Below are 20,917 nucleotides of genomic sequence, written 5' to 3' on the forward strand. Positions count from 1 at the left end.
CTTTAGTGGGTCCAGATTTCTTTATTCGCTCTCAACAGAGTTATTTCAGGTTGTCAAAATATTTATTTTACCACTTAAGTTTCTGTTCCTCAGTATACCAGAATTAAATGAAGATACTGGATCATATGATTTCAGACGACTTCTGTGCATTAGACACGTTATTTAGCTTGCAACATTACACTGAAATTACCGTGGTAAGCTTCACCACACAAGTACAATAGATTTAATACGGGGAGTAGCAACAGCACCAGAGGCCCTAGTAGTCCTCACCTGCAGCAAAAATATGACTGCTAATAAAGAACTGGTTAAGAACTTAAATCTTTAATTTTCAGAACTTCATATCTGAAAATCTTGAAATTCCACATTTATAGTTCTATATGAAACCTTGTATTTTCCTTGTGCAGCCTATGTACTGAAGGAGACAGGAAGCCTCAAGGCAGGGAAAATGAAATCTTATCCACAATTGTATCATAGAGCACAAGAATTCAACTTTTACCAACATTAGTAGCCCAAGAATTAAACTTTTACCAACACTGCACTGCTTTTCTAAGGATTTTCAATGCCTGTCTTCTCAAATACTCCTTCTCGCCTCCCAAAATCCTATACACCACATTTTCATCAGCAAGTCTTCAAGTCTTCAGTTATGTCTCCAAGGCTACAACTGTAAGAACTACAGATTAATGACATTATCTAGAAGTAAAGCAGGCTAACATCCTTGAGAGACAGCATGGAGTAATGGCTGCATGAGTGCAGAACAGAGCGGTGGTTCTACTTCTCTTCTCTTGGTTCTTCTTCCACAATGTAGGGTGGGCTCCAGCCTCAGATGCTGCTTCAGGGCATGGAATTAGGTCACTGGGACAGACGCCAAGTTCTGGCAAGGAATATGTGTTACAGCCTTGCTTTCCCCTTAATCCTAAGCCCTCAGATGCACTAGAGACAGTGAAGGTCTATTATTTTACGCTAACTACAGTACCTCCAAGATGCAGTAAAGCATGTCTTGCTATTTTTATTCCAGCAACAGCAGTGCTTATACTTCAGAAGGTCGAAGGGGTAACTCTGACAGGCTGCCAAAGCTTTTCACAGAAACAAAAGTAAAAAGAAAAATGTTCTTTCAGGGACAACTCATCAAAAGCACAACAAATGTAATGAATGACACAAAAAAACCATCTCTGTAGCCTCTGGGCTACTTTCCTCTACCAAATATCAAACAACCGCAGCAAGCAAAGGAGGTACACAGGCTTCTCATTGCAAAGGTCACGAGTCTCTTTTATAATGCGAAGTATTAGGCAGGTCTAATATAGAAGTTGTTACAACTTCCTCCTGTAATGATAAAAGAATTGAGAACAGGCAAGATATTTTGCCATTTGGTAAACCAGTATTTACAAAGCTTTTCAGGGAACATCCACAGCTTCGCATTTTCACTCTATCGTATTGAAAAAAAAAAAAATGGCCAATGGCATCACCTGATCATAGGATTGGGAAGCCAGGAAGTCCTGATTACTTACTGTGATCCTTTCTCATTAACTTCGCCGCTACTCATCCATTCCCCAACTCCCCACCCTGTCTTATTCTACCACTGTAGGGACATGTCCAGTATCATACAATCTATACTGTACAAACACAGCATTTTAGATAATTGTTCCCATTTTCTGTGCTCTTCTGAACTGTAGCAAATGAGTAGTGAGCAGTACATATTCTCTGAAAGGGAAATACACTTTTTTTCACTTAAATGTAGAATATTTTTACCAAAAAAGCTTTTCTGTACACAACGGAGCTCTCTGAAGGTTAACTCCATGCTAAATGAAGAGGGAAGAGTTTATAAGCTGTTGTGTGCTCTCACTTGGCTTGTGTCATTAACTATTACAACTTTTTAGTAAGTCCAACATGTCAACACCTTCAGAGCTAATATAAGTTGAGCAAAAGGCCTGCTATGTGGTAGATTAAGTTACAACAAGGAACATGTGTGAGGAGTACTTTCCTGGCCTTTTCAAATTCACAAGCTATGACAGTCTTCTCTGGGAGTTATTAAAGCTTTTGATGCCTACCTTATTTCAGTCAAGAGAGAGGAATGCCCGTGAAGAAATCTTGCCTCCTCGCAGAAAGAGGTTTATTTGTCCCTGTAAACAGAGTGCTTTACAATATCTTAACAGTTCTGTTACAAAGGGGTTCAGCCTTACAGATACTCCTAATAAGGCACTGAGAGTAACTCCTACATAATTATAAGCAAATTTGTTGGATAGGCAATGAAATAAACTGCTGCGAAATGCAATTCTGCTGTTCCATAGCTATTGCCAAGAAACCTACTTGTGAAGCAATCCCACCTGTCCTGAGAACAAGTCATTCTACTGAATCAGTGCTGGAGTGTTGAAAGCATCAGTTGATATTGCTGAAATAATTGCCTGAAGATCAGACTCATGGATTAGCTAAAAAAAATTCCACTGCACCACAAGTATACACCTTGTTATGAGGTTTACTGGTTATGATGTACCTGTTTCGAACCAAACCCAGCATTTGTGAGTGAACACTTTAGATACGGTAGTAAATACAGCACATAAAAAGACTTCATTACTGCACTAGCTAGCTAGGCTAAAGTGTGTATGGAAACAGGTTTTATATCAGATCACGGTTTGGATCTTTAAACGACAACCTCATGTTTCATGTAAGGAAATAAAATCAGCCTTTAGTCCATTGCTTTGTAAAGAAAGTCTTAAAAAAATAAATCCAAATCAAATATATCTAAGATGCAAGCTCAACTCTGCACAAAACCATTTTCCTGCTCATATATAAAAGGAACAATGTATTTGCAGTATATGCCAAAGAGTCACAATATATCACAACTGATATGTACAGAGTGGAATTGAGTAAGAAGAGAGAGTGGGCAAAATGCACCTCCTAACCTTCTCCAAATGCTGCGTCTTGCTTTCTCACGTAGACATTCATATTCCATTGCCACAACAGGATCCATTATTTGCTCTGGGGTACAACACACATTGCAAGAACTTCTATCTTAGTTAAACTTTTTTTTCAGCTGACCTCACAGCATAGGTTGCTCAGGAGGTTACAGAATCAACCCCACTGCTGCAAAGCTCACCTCCTGATCAAGGGCAACATCAGTGAGCTACTAGAGAAGGAAAAGCCTGGTCATGTAAGAGGCTCTAAAGTTGTCAATGTTTGGGAAGACACAGAACTGATACTCTGAGGGGAAAAAAAAAAAAACAGAAGGAAAACGATGTGGAACAGACTACTAGCAGCAGGGAGGGGGGTTTGGCCCACAAATCACTGACATTTTTTGATGCATATGGGGCTAAGCATAGACAGATTTTTTTAAGGTACCTCTTGTTCAAAGTGGATTTTAATCACAAAGCTGCTTCTGTAGAGTGTATTTTGCCTTCTCAGTATTTTTATGCTATTTTATTTTTCCTCTTTTAAAATAACTTGTGTACAAGTAAGTCATACTGATCATCACACAATAGCAAATTTGCCAAAACACTGAATAAAAAGGCAGAAGCTGCTGGTTCTTCCCTTCATATGTTCTGCAAGAGGAAAGACTCAAGAACATATGAAAAAAATGCTAGGTGACCACAAGTGGAAGTTTACAGGTTAATTTACAGAGCAATCTAAATCAAGACAATTAGCAGATTATAACTGTGATTGAAGATTAGTGCATTTGTTTACCTTCTCTTTTTTAATGTCCAGAACGTGCATATCTCTCAAGCGAACCGCAGATGCTAAGTGACACCCCAGGTTCTCAGACAGATTAAACCACTCACTGAGTGAACAAAAATAATTCATAACATACTTGTACTGTAGCTCTCTCCTATCATTAACTGATTTTATCTTCAGGACAATACTATTAAGTTACATCCCCACTTTATAAATAATGAAACAAGTCATAGGATAGATTAAATGACATGCTGTAAGCTACATGCAACACTTGGGACCGAGTCAGTATTTAAATCCAAGTCTCCTGAGACCCAATTTACCATTGTAAGACAAAACTTCACAGTCCATCCTACATTAGAGAACCTCCACTGGTTTTGCAACAGCAGAGGCAGATCTGACCCATTGTACTGTTCTCATTTTCCTGACTATTAAGCTAGTACACACTCCAACGCACCTCTCGGACTCTTCAGAGTTGACAATGGCTACCAGCTCTACTGGCTAATTTATAGAAATCAGCATATTTGAGAAGCAAGAGCAATAGAGCAGTTAGAAGAAGGCAGGAACTGGTATGGTAGATCTCAAAACAGTTGATGTGTTGAAGTGTACAATGATCCTGTGGGTGACAGTCCTTGAGCTGCTATCAGCATCTCAGGTTTCCCAAAATACTAACGAATGCAGCTTTAAAACATTGCATTGAAGTGACCTAATAATTCTTTCTAAAACTTTAGATTTCTCAAGTGACTGTGGAGCATAGCAAATGCTTTTTTTCCTTAAAAAAGACATATGTATAGTGTTTTAGAGATCCCTGTCAAATAAGAGGAAAAAGCAGCAGTAAATCACCCAGCACCTGCAATAACTAGATAAGAGAGCAACAATTAATCCTTGGTATTACAAATATTTTGCCTCTCAGAAAAAGCAAGAGAACAACTGTGATAATGAAAATGAAGAAAGTTTACCACATACTCAAGTAAGTTTACCACAAAACATCATCTGAATCCAATTACTTCCCATGTCGTATAACACTGCCTAGGGCATGAACAAGGCTCCCTTCCTGGTGCAGCCTCATTTTTAATTTTCAGAGTGCGTAAGTGAATACTTTCCAAACTTCCACACTTCACTTTTCTAATTTTTCCACAACTCTTCCCCTCAAATAAAAACTTCTAACAATCAGGAATGTGGATCCCTATGCAGCAAATGGAAGCTGCCCGACTATAGATCTGCTCTTAACTCTCTCTCACATAGATGTTTGAAAGCAGTCCCCTCACTCCCCATGGCACCACAGACCTCATCTGGGGAACCTCCTCTGTGCATTTTTCCTAAGGACTTCTCAGTTTTCTGGTTGGCCCCATTTGTAACATCTGGTTTACCAGATTTCCTAGACCGGTCCTATTTTAACTCCTTCCCGCAGCTCTCAAAAACCAAGAGACCAGAAGAGCTTTAGGCACCCGTCCAAGACTTCCAGAGGCCTCACAGCCCAGCCAGCTTGCCAACAATCTGTGCGTGCACAGTAAGGACCATCTGATGCACTCGGAATGTGTGGGACTCACTGCATAGGAAATATGGAACACATATGCACATATTTCCATCCTAAATCCTCCATAATATACCCCAGATACTTCCACCTCTTTTTTTTCCTGTATAAAGTCAAATGGAGTTGTTGAAACTCTGACGAATCTCAGCATTCATTATAAATTCACTCCTTTTGATACACCTAATATTTTCCTGTGGCATTTGCTTTCAAAGGAATTTGGATATCTGCTTATACCTTTCACACGCTTCCAGCTTCCACAACCATATGTTAGTCCGGAAATAGAATGAGGGTGACAGTGCACTGCTCAAGCTTTAAATTACAAATTGCCTATACCTACATCTTGTTCGGGCTGGTAAATGAAGTTGCCACGTTGCCATTTCTGACATTCCTGTTGACTGATAATCTAGACAAATAAGGAAAGGTAACTATGCAATAGAGAGATCTCAGGTTCTCAGCTTTATTTTTTCACGATAAATAAATCTCATCCTTTGTTTTGGTGCAGGACAGTGTTTTAGCCTTGCTTGTGACCTCATACGATCGTGCTAAAGAATCCTTGCCAAGAAAATCCAAACCATCTAAAATTCTATAAGCCACCTGATGCCATTTATTAAATATATTATTTCTGTAATTAAGGCAAGTGGTAAACAGAGAGAAGATAACATGTTTTTGTTTGATAGCACTAACTATGCAAGCTGCAACTTGATAAAAGACAAGTCTCAGTTATGCTACAAGTTATGCTACAAGGTGCCCCAGAATGAATCATAGTAGAGACTGCCACATGCTTTCTTAAAAGGTACTCCTTACTTTGCTTCCTGAAACACTCAAACATTCTTTCCTATTTCAATGTTCCCAGAGTGGAAAAAAAAAGTCTGATTCAAGTCTCCTCTCAAGCTGAAAGCCAGATTACCTTTTCCTTCATTTAGTCATTTTCATTTCCTTTACTCTCCTTAAAATTACAGTGCAGAAGTCCTTGCCTATCAAAGATAGGAGGTCTGTACCGTGCCACTTAATTCAACCTTGTTTTTTAAGTATTTGGAGTACAAAGGCATTTTCTGCTGTGCTGGAGACTTTCTAGAAATTCAGTCATTTTATAAAGGTTTCCATAATCACAAGCATTTTACATTTTCCCAGTCACTTGGTTTCACCTCAAGCTTGTTCGCATTACTTTTATTCACGTCTTGCTTCTTTGCTGGAGTGCTAGGATCTGATGAACACCATGGGAACAGATTCTGCTTTCAAATTATAGTGTTTGAAACGCAGACCAACTTCCACAGGCTACAATAAATATAGTACAGATTTATATTGTGGTAACAGAATAGAAAGTGACCTTTGGCTTCTACACCACCACTTTCCCAATTTGCACTCATCTGGTAAGTTAGTTGCTTGTAAATACAGTAGCAGATTATATAGGAAACTTTATTAACAAGTAGGGCTAAGATTATAAACATTCACAGTTCAGGAAACTAAATATTATTCCTATGAAACTCTAACATGGGCTTTTTACTATACTTTTAACATGCAGAAAGCAAAAGCTATTTCTGTTTTTCAGCAACAGTATTTTCCTGACTCCTGTACCCCTTTAAATCATGATGTTTTACACGTGATGAACTACTATTTGTTCTGCAAGTGAATAAAAAGTAGAATATTTCATTAGCATGAAGGGACAAATTAAATAAAGTAGAAAACGTCACTGAAAAACTACCTCTAAAATAATAAAATATGCTTATATATTGTTCTGTGTAATACATCGATCTTTCCAGACAGATTGTGTTTAGTCCACGTTTTCCCCAAAGTTGAACCCACAAAATGTAACTAAGATGAGGTCCAGAAAAAAAAGACAAAAATCAAGATAAAACTTAGATTTCAATTTCATTCTTTGATCTCGTATGAGAACTATTTATATTCAAGCAAGCATACTCAAAGTCTTTATTACAAGAACAAAACCAAATTGGACACTATAATAGACCATATCCAGGATACTATGAATACACTGCTGCTAATTAACATTATATGTGAAGCTAAGATAATGAACAGACTATTACATACATAATGTAGAAAATACAGTTAAAAAAATAAAATCAAGACTAAGCCAGTAAAAACCTAAGCAAACATTTGAATCATGTAGCAACCACTGGACAAAATTCAACGTGTTGCAGTAGAGAACTGATGACAATGCATTCCTAGTAAATTCAAACAAAAGTATTTTTCACAATGACAAAATAGAAGAGAATAGACTAAAGCTGGCATGACATTGCTTCTAGCCTGATTTTATTGATATTTAGTAGTTATACAGAATTATGTATTATAAAAAAGTACCTACAGAAAATAAGCAGCTATACCAAACAGCCTGTCATTTCCTTTTTCATAAATTGCTATATCTAATCACCCTTCTTCTAAATGATTATTTCCAAGTAAACATCAGTTAAGTGAGAATCTTATGTAATTTATGAGTTATTACTAAACATGATATATTCGGGCTCCTGAGAATTATGTAATATAAGGTGAAGTTAAAATCCTACTTCTTGCACAGAGATTTAAGAGCATACTTTAAGAGTTGCCAAAAACATTAGCATTCAAGTTAAGTTCTCGCTAGCATGCTTAGTTCATTATGATTGCCTTTTTTTTAAGTGCACATAATGCTAGAAGCAAAATACAAGCCTGGACTCAAAGTGCATGAACATCAACACTGTCGTTTTGTTTCTCACTTCTTCCCTTTGCCTTAAAGCTGCACACAGATCACCTCCATGTACCTCTTACTCTCTTCTCTTCAGTTGCATGCTCCTCTGATCCTTCAGTCAGCCTACAAACCTGACTTTGCAGTTTTCCTTGCTTTCATTTCTGCAGTTTTTACCTTGCTGCCCTGTTTTGAGTGCCCGCAGCACTACCCACCAGATACTAGATGACCCGTTCATGCCCCTCCTGGGGATTCACTGGTGTGGGTCTGATACAGGAAATAAAAGCCTCAGATATAATAAACTACTAGCAAAACCAGATCTCACTGAAGCAGCAACACCCTCTGAAGTTTCACAGGGACTCCTTGTCTGTAGACTACAGAACCCTCAAGGCAAGAACTAAGTAATTTATGACATAATTAAAAAAAAACAATGGCATTGTACTAATTCATTCTCCAAAGAGATATCCTGAGATAATCCTACATATCACTCACCTAAATCTGCAAACAATATGCTATCTATCAAAACCAGGGAACAGTCAGCTAAGGGAACTTCCCACTACCACACATGCAGGTCACCCAGGAATCTGGCCCACTCTCATCCATGTTGCACAAAATCAACACAGTCAGGGCAGTTTAAGCATCTAGTTTACAATTGTAAAAAAAGGTAATCCTGTTAGTATTGTCTTTAAACACTTCTAGTAACTGTTTTGACCCACCACAATGTGCAGCAAACAGACTAATGTTAGTATCCCGCTCTGCATAGTGGGAGAAGTGAAGCAGGCTCTAAGAAGTCCGCTTTGGACAACCTGGGACTGTGCCACAACCATGTGCAGAAAGAGCATCAGAGGGAGGGTGCTGCCACGCAGGACTCAGACTGCAGAGTGACACTGGTGTCATCGTGGGAGACCCTGGTTGGGGCAATGAGTCACCAGTGAGAGGAACTGTAAGAGGAGGTGAACAAACTCCACAGCATCATGGAGAATAAATAGGAGAGGAACAATCAATCTGCAAACCACAGACAGCATAGAAGACCATTCTTCTCCTTATCAACCAACATGCTTCACAGGGGCATGAAGCACCCTAGAACTACACTACTTTAGCAGCCGTAGATCTTTGCCTTTTGAAGATTTACAAGATTTCTGGGCCCATATCAGAAAATCATATAAACCAATGCAAAGAGTATTTTTATTTTAAAAAATCCAAAATAAGTAACACCCTTAAGTCTAACATTACCCTTAACTCATATTGAAAAGTAAAAACACAGTCCTCGAAGTTTCAATCCGGATTAACCTTCTAAGGAAATCTGCTGCTATTTCAGGGGAAAAAAAACTATCTGGTCCCTTGACCATAATATCTACCGCAAGGCTACCCTCCTTTACAGAACTTAAAGGTTAATCTCTTTCTTACACAGAACTTAACTTACCAATGGCCTTGGTGTAATGTCTGGCTCCAAGTAACAGCTCTGGAGCTCTGTACCAGAATGTCACCACAACTGGATCCAGGTCGGCCAATGGCTTCAAAGGTGAGTTGAATAATCTTGCAAAACCCATATCGGCTGGAGGGGGAAGGAGAAGGTGGAGGAAAGAGGGAAAAAACCCAGCATTTAAAATTGTAATGCAAATAGATCAGAATTTAATAAAATTGCCAAAAAGCTATTATAACGAAAGCTCAAAAACATTAAAACTTACAAATCAAAGTTTCTAGGACAGCAACAAGTTACTCATAACAATACTGGGCCAAATTTATCTAAATCCCATTTACTTAATTTATAAGACTATGAAGGATGACATTTGAATTCTTAAGCATTTTCATCATTTAAAACCTCACATAACACAGGTGCCTGTTTATTTAAACAGAACTGTAACAGAAACCTAGTTAAAGCCAGTAGTAGTAGGTCTCTAATGTACATTTTTTACTTTTATTTTTATATACATTCACAAAACTGTGAGCTCTTGTGACTGCTATATATTTACCAAAAGTGTAAAACCAGAATGACTGCAGTCTAGATTGTTAGCATAACACTATTCTTCAAAGTATGCATCCTATTTGATTTGGAGGAATTAACTAGAAAATCAGGAAAAAGGTTTAACTGGCAATTCATGAAATCAGTGAGCATACACTGTCATAGAGGTGCACTTTAAATGTAAGCATTCCTTTTATACAATTCAAAAATTCTGTCTAGAAACAACCTTGTAAGTAACATTACGAAATGCTAGATGGTGAAGTATAAATTTAGGTGCATATTCAAAACCACACATTTTAATCCAGGTCTGAAACCTGTTATGCAACTTTACCTAAATTTTTCCTCTTCTGAAGTTATGAAATGCCAAATATAATTTTCTTGCAGTTACTTATACTAACACAAGCACGTGAATAAAAAATGGTTAGCTAAACATTTTCAAATACAGCAAAAGCCAACAAATAGAAGAGGCTCCAGTATATTACTTCTTCCTTGATCATTGTCACATGCTTTATTAAAAGAAGTTTATATCCACTTGACTAAGGTTTATGATCAGAACAGATAACAGAACTCTGGATAAAGACCATCACAGTTACATCGATGCTGAATCAGCTTTGGCATAGCAAATCTTTAGAGATCTACACACATGGACATGAATATTATTTATATAAAATAATTAATAACAAATACAATTTCTAAGTAACAATATTATGCTAACTAATCATAGTAGAAGTCAAAAGAACCCTGGCCATAGCCACTGTTCTATGTGTTCTAATTTCTTGTTTCTTACAGATGCTTTTATCTCACCACATATCCTTGGCAAGTTTTATAAATGTCTAATAATATGTTTGGAATCTCTTAAGCTTGTAAACTCACTCAATGAGATTTAAAATGCAGACATACACTCACTAACAAAGATTTATTTCTATCTTACACTGAAGATAGATGTTTTTTAAAATAATTCCTTAGCTGTCGAATGAAATTTTCTCAAAATGTTTACCTATTTTGACTCTTCCTCTTTCGGGACCCTCACCCATTACCAGAATGTTTGCTGGTTTCTGGAAAACAAAAGCAGAATATTCTGTTGACCAGCCTTTGATTATTATCTTTGAGAATAATGAAAATACGAACTCTTATTTTATAATTAACACATTTTTAAATACCCTTACAAGTCTAAAATTAGCATACCTTTATGTTCAGCAGACATTTAGCTTTTATCTTTAGTCAACAATTTCACAATTAGAAAAACAGTAAAGTACTTTGACATTTCACAGTAAGAAATGCAGTCTTTAATTAAATTTGCATTTCCATTTTTACCAGAATTATCATGTTCATCAGTGAGATATTCTTGTAAAGAAAAATTTTATACCAGCCTAACATTTATGCTACACATCAATGATCCAGCAAGAACTACTTTTGCTAGCATAACTTACTGAAAATGATGCCAAATCTTGGTATGTAAATGTACAGACGAGAGTTGCTTTTGTTACCATCATACATAACCGCATTTTTAGAGTTGTACTTGTTTTTATTGTATGAATGATAAAAGCCACATTGGCAAAAGCGTTTTTTTCAACAAAGTAAATTTATTTCATGCTATGTGAATTCACTTAAAACAGGAGTATACACAGAAAGCTACATCCACAAGGTTTAGACAGTGTAGACAGCAGCTTTATAAGCAGAACAAAACCTTCATGGGCACTTTGTGCAATCTGCAGTTGTTTGTACCCAGCCACTTGTGAACACCATATAAAACTGCACATGACATCACAGCAATTGTTCTGCAATTAGGATCTAGGTTCCCTCAGACATCAACAGTCATTCCTTGGAAGCTTTTCCCCTATTGTGTGAACAGCTGCAAAGAAGTAAACAAGATTGAAATCATTAAGAGATTTGAATGAAGAGATGCATAACAAAGCTACAAAGCAGAATTTCTGGAAGGTTTTTCTGAACATTAATCCTATTCAAAATCTCTAACGCCTGAAGAGGTCTGCTCGAGCAGGATTCTGAAAGTGATGTCCAGAAAGCCAACATCAGAATCTCACCTAATTTCTCAGTTCCTAACAATTGCCATTATTACTCTGAAATAAGACACTTAAACTAAGGTTACTGTTATAACTTGGCTCAAAATCACAATAAAAAAGCACTACCTGACCTATTCTTTCTCCTTCCCCTCATGAAGCTGGTCTCCCTTCCCACAGCACCCTCATTGCTTCTTCCCTGGCTCCAGCCACAGCCTCATCTCCCAACCCTGCTCCAAATGCCATTGCCTCTTTTACTGCTCCTTTTTTAATCTCAACACCATCCCCAACTTCTCATTTTCTGACATATTTGTGGAACCTTTCAAAAGTGATTATGCAATCCCTTCTTGAAGAATGCTATAGCTATTTTAATTGATCTTGACAAAATGCTCACCAGCAGATCTAGGAAAGAAAAACTATGCTTGATCTTAGCTAATATTTAATGATAATGAAACACTTCAAGGCAACTGGTCAAAGTCTGGGTTTACATTTATGTATTATCCCGAACTGAATATTCTGAAAAACAGAACAATCCCACTCTGCATATTCAGAAACCAGGAAGCAAGGGAAGCGTGCAAGTTCACACTACCCTTTACTCTGTTAGAAATCACATAGCCAAAATCATCCCAAGAGAGAAAAAACTCCTTGTTGGAATTCTTCCCTAAAATCCTGCCTTGCAAACTTGATTGAGAGGTGAGTATAAATCAAGAACACTTCAACAGACCTTTCACATTCAGGGTTGCATTTGAAGCATGATAAAACACATTTATTTAAGTGAACACAGCTGATTAAAATTTAGTTACTGTGCTGATTTCTATAGAAGAATTATGTTGTAAGTGATAAACTCGTGAACACTAGATGTACTTAGATGACATTTAAAATCAAAGCAGATACAACAGGATTCTCAAAACAAAACATGTCATAAGATTCATATTTTACCTATAACACGAAAAGGTTCTTGGAGCAGCAATTTCTTCATACAGCAAAGTACTATTTTTTCTGCTGATATAAAACACAATATTCGCAGAATAGTTCAGGTTGGCAAGGGCCCTGGAGATCAAGTCCAACCCCCTGCTCAAAGCAGAGTAAACTACAGCAGATTGCTCAGGCCTGAGTCCAATTGGGTATTCAACATCTCCAGGGATGGAGACTCCACAGCCTCTCTATGAAACCTCTTCCAGTATTTGAGCACACTCGCAGCAAAAAAATGTTTCTTCATTCATTCAGTGTACACCCATTGCCTCTTGTCCTGTCACTGGATAGCACCAAGAAGAGTCTGTGTCGGTTTCCTTCACTCGCGCTCATCAGGTGGGTATATACATTGGTAAGATCCACCTTGAGCCTCCTCTTCTTGAGGCTGAACAGCCCTAGCTCCCTCAGCCTCAGAAAGACACCCCAAATCCCAAAACAACTTAGTGGCCCTATACATACAGAGGATACACTAGGTTAGAATATATGGAAGCAAGGAACTTGTCTATTTATGTACTGCTAAGCCAGAACGTTAAGAAGAGATGTTAAATCTGTATTAGTATTTAATCCACTAAGGATCAGAACAGTGCTTGGACAGCGGGCAGAGAAGTATGCTGATTTATAAACTTACCAGATTACATACCCATTGGCTCTTATGAATCTCTCAGAGAGTTGCTGGGGGTGGGAGGGGGAGAGAGTGAAAAGGAAAGGAATAGTGTGAAACAGTTGAGCAAGTGCTTCTCCTGAGGCCCCAACATGGAGATAACAGACATTTCATAGATGGCAGCCTGATGCCTGCAGGATCCCCACTGACCTGCAGACCGCTGTCTCAGTAACAGTTTGTATCGTGGCAGCCTCCTGTGAGGTGACAAGTCCTCATTCAAACCTGTTCCTTAAGTGAGAAGGAGAACACACCTAAACTTTCTGCTTATTTCCCACACAAGCAAATTCCTAAAAAGATAAGAACTTTCTAAGTTCAGCAGGAGGTGTCCCTGCCCATGGCAGGGGAGTTGGAACTGTATGATCTTTAAGGTCCCTTCCAACTCAAACTATTCCATGATTCTATGTATGTTCTGGCCACATGCAAGTTAGAAGCACCTTACTCTGTCCACGTGATGAAGAAAATGGAGTTTCAGGTAGAAGAAAACACAAAGGTTCAAGCAGCTAAGAGACTAAACCCTAACACATACTTAGAGTAAATCATGTGTCCTTCTGAGAGGACAGAATTTTATTCAATTAAGTTTGACAAGCCCTGCTTAAAATTATTAACTCCTTAGTAAAGGGTGAGGTAACTACACTTCAGAGACAGTTATATCCCAATTAACACCCTCTCTGTTTCCCTCAAACTCTCCCCTTGCTGAGAACACAAAACACCAGCTGGGAAGCAAAGCGATGCTGCTGCATCTCCACCTATCTAGTTGCTATAGAAACAACAGAAACAGTAAGAGTTAGGAGTCTCACATTTAAGATCAGATATAAAAAATGAACAGAGAAATCCCTCCTGAGAAATGTAGTTAAGGTTTGACTGTCTAAAAAACATTTGTGTAAAGAGCAAGGTCAAAACAACAAACAGATGGAGCATAAACCTGAAATAGCGACAAAAAGGGATGTAGAGAACAATAACTTAATAGGGGCTTTTTTTTACAAGTAATAAGCATGGATAATGTATTTACTTTTCTAAATCAGTGGGAGAGTGGGAATAAAGCAATTAATGGATCCTGGTGGGAGAGATGAAAATGTCTGGCTAACAAGTATGTTTTCATAAATAATAGAAGTATCACGAATGGGACTCATATGCACATCAATGTTATCTTAATCAATATGCTTACTATTTAAATATTTAGACAGTACATTAGAATAAAGGCTGAAGGAAAAGAAACCATCTATGGTTTTAAAAGAGCATAACGGGTCAAAACAGGAACAACAGCCTAACAATACATGGCAATACTTTCATTTTAGTAGTTATTGTTGTTAACTCCTCACAATTCTTAAGAGACAATTCTTAAGAGATCTGGTGCAGAACTATATTCCTGTGAGAAAATGTCCATAGGGACATACCACTTTCCATACACCATTCTTCATTGTTTATACCCAAACAAATGTGTTTCCCTTTTGGAATGTATCACAGGACAAAGAATAATCTGAAACTAAGAGGCTTCTATTGTAAATGATATTGCAAGTCTATTAGATAAAAGCCCTCCCCTACAATTAAAGAAAATGGTTTGTGAGGAGGTCTTTTCAAGTCTCAATTATTTAAAAAAAGTAATTGCAAACAGCACAGTGTTAACATACAGATGAGATTTCAAATCACATGCCAAACCCGAAAGTAACAATGACTCCGTCTTGGCTTTTAGCACACTGCTCTACAAAGGACACAGGTCCTAAATGAGATGAGTATTCCACTCCTGAGGCACTACTCAAAAGACCATTAAATTGAAGATTAAGAGGGAGTTGCAGACTGTTCACAGAAACCTGCAAACAAAGCTTTTGCTCTCCTCACAATGACATGCAGGCACTTCCCTGCTTTAAGTCAACTCTATCCAAACCCAGACTTTGTCTTCCGATCAATATACTGGTACTAGTGCTTTTGATAACAATTAATCTAATTAATGCAAGATTAAAAAAAAACAGTTCTAAAATAATTTTGTTATGTACTGCAAACCTCCAAATCATTTCCTCTTCCATTTGCATTGCTTCCATATATAGAAAATCCTATAGAAGATTTGTTATCGCTACTTGCCTCTCCTTTTTTAGAAAACCATTTGGTCAACAGTCTTCCAATACTGGGAATTTTTTTTCAACTGTTATCCTTAACTCAAAAAAAAAACAAAAAGAAAAAAAAGAAAAAAAATCCCCGTATTTCATTACATTTTTTGCAATTTTCTTCTAATGCTTTTTCACTCTTAAATTTATTGCCCTCATAAAGCAACAGCACTAACAAATCTCACCAATATACTTACGATTTTGTTCAAATCAATAATGTTTCTACAGATATCAAATTAAGTAGAGACAAATATAAAGCTGATCACTACAGTACGTGATCCAAAAAGGCAGCAAAATGATAAAGTATGCAAAATGCTTTGAAATAATACATCATCCAAATAAAATCAAAATTTTTTTAGCTCTAGAAGGGAGGAAAAACCTAGTGGCAAACACATTAAGTAAATACATGGAAACACAGGAAGCAAAGAGCAGCATAGAGGCATTTATAGCTAATTTTTTTTAAAAAAAGACATCAGTCCAAAAGTTATTGTGCGATAGAAAAATAAAACACAAACAAATGTGGACACATAATTTTACAGCCAAGTGTCACCAGCCTGTTATCTTTCAATTAAAAAATGCATTTGATTATCATCAGAACAACATCAGTGACAACAACATTTACAAATGTATTTGTAGTGTGTAGAAAACTAAATCTAATACAGATAAACATACTTATTAATATAATAATAATACATACGTGGTAACAATTATTTTATCTCCACTCCTTTTTATAAAAATAAGAGTGACACATCCACAGAACTCAAAGACATGAAAGTGTACATCATTGTTTGAGAGGAAAAAAAATATTTTGCATAATACTGAGGTATGAAAACTGGATATTGTATCATAAACCACAGTGTCGGAGTTTGTTAGGGACTTACATATTTCAGAGCTGATGAACCTATATGGTCAAAATAATCATTAATTCCAGATACTAAAAATTCTAATAGCAATCAGAAGTGCAGAATTTACCTCAAGCCCTGGGACTGATGGTATATAGCTAGAAATGGGAACAAACCACCCAGAAGAAATGCCTTAGATAAAAGATTTTGGTTAAAAACATTTTGTGCCTGTAGCAGTTACATGTTGAGAGGGGAAATGTATTGTTTTCATATCAAAGCTTGCTATCAAATCTATTTATGTTTGTGTTCTTATAAAACTCTATGCATAGAAAGCAAAAGCAAAGCCAAAGTACTAGAACTATGCCTACAGTGCAACCATAGAGCTGCACATATTAGAAAGATAAACTGAAATAAACTTAAGATTATTTAGCCTACAACAACACTAAAGATGCGAGTCTGCAGGCTTTATTATAGACTGATTTAAACCAGCCCATGACTATGGATACTCTTTAAGAGGATCAGTAAAAATCACACAATGCTTTGGGGTGGATGGGACTTCTGGAAGTCATCGAGCACTCAAAGCAGGGACATCACCCTGCTCAAAACAGGGCCACCTTCAAAGAAGGAGCTGACTTTGAAGCTGCGTCAGGTTGCCAAGTGTCATAAGCAAGGGAGCTGCAATTCTCCAAGGACAGAGGTTCCTCAGCCTTCCTGGTGGGCAACCCCTTGCACTGTCTGACCGCTCTCATGACAAAAAATTGTTTCCCATCACCTAATCAAAGTATCTCTTGGGGAAAATGTGTGCCTGTGTCCCTTCTTCTGCATACCTCTTAAAATGATTCTACTTTTTCTATAACCTCTCATTAGGCAGTTAAAGCCCACACTGCAAAGGCAGCATCCTGCTGATCCTCCTACTGCACCTCCAGCTAAACAGTTACATAGCTACGTGTTTGACACTGGAATCGCATATTTGAGACAGTCAGCCCACAAGTCAAGACTCTGGAAAACACTTAACACATTTATTTTACCATTTCCCTCCCTTAATTTTAACCAAATCACATATAAACATACATAGACAAGCTACCTAGTATGTTCTATGCAAGTTACGCTCATATAAATATAACCACCCTCATTATAATAGAATCATTGGCAGGTAAAGTATTCAATTCTTAGTTTGACTTCATTTTTCACAGGCTGGATGTTCTCAAGAGGCAATTAAGCATGTACCTCAACTGACATCAATTCTCTACATTCACTCCCCTCAGCCCTGCCCAGGTACGCCCCTGCAATGGCCAGAATATTCATGTTCCTCATGAGAATGCTCTGCTTCAAAATCCATTTGAAGTAATGGTTGCTTAGGCAATTGCAAGAAAAGACATTTAATTCATAAACCTAAGGTGCCTGATCATTGCTGAAACAGAAAAAGACTATTCACCAAATTCTACTCCCTGGATAATCAATGGATAACAGTTGCAGTTATGTCACCAGAAAATGGACTACAAACACAAGGGAAACATGAAATAAGAGTAATCACAAGAGGATAATACAATTCTGGGCTATTTAAAAGTTTAGGAATGAAACAGTCTTCCTTTCACACACCATTTATTTCATGTTTCTTATAGCTGACAGAGCATTAAATTACTGCAAGACAAAAATGAAAACTGCAGACAACTTTGGATGCCGAACATTGCTTCTATAACAATCTTCACAATGCACTAGTGTACCAGTGGTTTCACCCCAATCAATGACAATGCAGTTCAAGTGAAAAAAGAATAAAAAACCCCTCACATTAGGAGAATGCCACAACATTTGACACAAATGTTTTTAGATTTTATGTTGCTATGCGACATTATCCAAAGCATTCTGCTGGTACTAGTGCTGCAATAGCAGATTTGAACTTAAAATGTTACACGCAACCTTGAGAAGAACAATGAAGGTAGAAGTGAAAATGAGGAGAAAAATACGATCATAAATTATCAATGAAAAATAAAATGTCATAAAGCAAATGTTTAAATCATACACTGAACTCACATTGTCCCTGGGATTTTCAACACTTTACAGTACACGCTCTAGCAAAATCCCAGCAATTACTCAGCAATTATCCCGGTCCTGGTATTTAGACCTTGTCGGAGCTCTTTTGGGGCACCAAGGAAAGCACAGGAGAGACTGCTCAACCTCTACTACCCCACTTCTTAGCAGTGAAGATGTGCAGGCCCATTGTGCATGGGAACAGAAAAGAGACTGAACGCAGAAATAATTTGGAAGAACATTCTGCTTTTTAATAAATTACAGGAGGAAATGGAGAAACACGTTTCATTCCATAAAAGTACAGTCAAAATCATCTTCTGTTGGGGCTTCAGGAGATGCTGAATGCCCCAGAATACTGTAAGTCAAGCCAAGCCTAATCATTTGTGCTGTCAAGTCCTTATTAGACATTATTCACACACAATCTTTACTCAGAATAACTACCCGAGGACAAATAAAGTGAGAAGAAACATTACAAACACTACCACTTTCTTCACCTTTTAAGAGGCAAACATTAAGAGTTTGTCTGACACAACGCTAACCTGAGAAAGCCTATAACTGTACTAACCTTGGGACTAGAGTTTCAGAAGAGGGGGAAATGAGACTGAGATTCTCACCTGTTCCTGTTGTTGGAACTCTGTCCTCATTTGCATTACTTTATTTCTGTTACAGCAGCATGAAAATTAGGTACCATAATTGCTACATCTGGTAATTCTTTCAGTTGCAGCACTAAATTCCATCACTGCCAAATCCTGGTATTTGTTTTACACTATATTTTGACTACTCCTCTCGGTTTAGTGGGGTTATTAAGACAGGAGGATGAAGCCTCTATCCAATCAAAGGACAAATGACTGAAATTGAGACTGCTGACACTGTCATAAAACATTTTGTTAATTGCCTTCCACGAAGTATCTTTGGCAGTAAAACTCCAATACTTATATTCCCCTGAAAGTCTGGTACATTCAAAGAACTAACAAAGCTTTTCTGGCTGCAATAAATAATATTCTAGCAAAAAACAGATATAAATGTAAACCATTTTTATTACAAAGCAGCTCCTGTTTGGACAGCTTAGACTGATAGAATTAGGCTGAAATACTAAAAGTCCTTCAACTGAAACTTCAAAGGAAGAAAGGAACTAGAAAAAAGCAGCATTGTTATCTAAAGAGGTTCGTTCCATGTTGCGTGGGTCTTAAGAGTCCCATTTTCTCTGCACACAGACACAGGAATACAGCTTAAGGGATTCAGAACGACAAAATACATCTTTTCTGTTATTATTTTAGGGTATAAACTTTTGGTATGATTTAGAAAAGTGATACATACATTAAGTTTTACAGGATTTTAACCATCTAAGGTTCATGTCTAATAATATTTCATATAGTTCAATTAGCTCATCAGTTTAATACATGCATTATTTTGCAGCATTAAGCTACATTATTTATACACTTATCATATATGCTCTTTCACAAGGTTTATAATCTCAAGGGAAAAGAAGATTAGGACCCATTAGCTCCTCTCCACTTCTTTCATGCTGAGTCTTTAGACTAGAAAAAATCATTTTATACTATTGATTTCAGTGTCTGTTATACTATAACATCAACCCCTCTTTCATGTGGAAATAATTTACAGCGTAACCCTAATCTTTCTGTAATCCTTCTCAGAGTATCTTCTTGAAGCAAACTCTTGGCTTTCAGTACTTGCAGGGACAATTTACGTGTTATTTTCTCACCGTGGTTTGTCCAGCCCATCAGTGTTCAGTCTTTAGGAAGAAATTTTATCACCCTAATACAAGCTTTCAGGCCAACAGTGGTACTAATTGGGACTTAACAGTCCAGTGGACCATAAGGTCACAGACTCATCATCCAGTTACCATGTTCTAGACTACTTACTAATGCATCAGTTGAGGCAGCAGAATCTCACATGGCTTACAGTGGAAAAAAGCAACTGACATGAAAGTGAGTGAATGCACAGAGGACCACTGCTCAGCTGACACATTCATTACAAACGAAGTTGCACAAAACAGTCTTTAAAATCCATCATAACAGAAGCACTTTCCCTAGTTTATCATCATCACTCCACTCGTCTTAGGTCCCAGATAAAATCTCTCTCCACCTCTCAGTTAGTTCACACCAAAGCTATTTCCCTTACTCCCGACTTCTGGGGGATCCTCAGGTCCATTCAGGCTCAGATTTTTAAGAAGCTGAGCACTAATGGCCAGGTTCTTTAGCAACGGTTATATTCCAAACCCAGTCTTGTATCATAAAGTTGGATGATACAGATTCTCCTACTTGGAGATTGTCTCGGGATATCTCCATCTGAACAAGCAGATGTGGAGTTTTAAAAGTAACCAGTAGGTGTGGTCTTCCGGGGCACACCACAACCATGGTCACAATTGCTCAATATCATATTTCCACTGTTACTTAGAAGCACAATTGTTCATAACGTTAACAAGATTTTAAAGGAGAGCAGAAT

The 20,917-nt window shown here is 37.4% G+C and overlaps 1 protein-coding gene across 2 annotated transcripts in view; it reads right to left on the reverse strand.

Moving 5' to 3' along the window:
• Positions 1 to 20,917, reverse strand: part of CDK19 (cyclin dependent kinase 19) — a 125,191-nt gene that overhangs the window by 24,272 nt on the left and 80,002 nt on the right. For both annotated transcript variants that reach the window (XM_069851714.1, XM_069851715.1), the window contains 2 exons: positions 10,829 to 10,886; positions 9,292 to 9,423 (listed from right to left, as the gene is read on the reverse strand). In XM_069851714.1, the coding sequence (XP_069707815.1) occupies positions 9,292 to 9,423; positions 10,829 to 10,886 (190 nt within the window). The remainder of the gene's footprint in view (positions 1 to 9,291; positions 9,424 to 10,828; positions 10,887 to 20,917) is intronic.

This window comes from Phaenicophaeus curvirostris, chromosome 2 (genome assembly GCF_032191515.1).
Source record: "Phaenicophaeus curvirostris isolate KB17595 chromosome 2, BPBGC_Pcur_1.0, whole genome shotgun sequence".
NCBI lineage: Eukaryota > Metazoa > Chordata > Aves > Cuculiformes > Cuculidae > Phaenicophaeus > Phaenicophaeus curvirostris.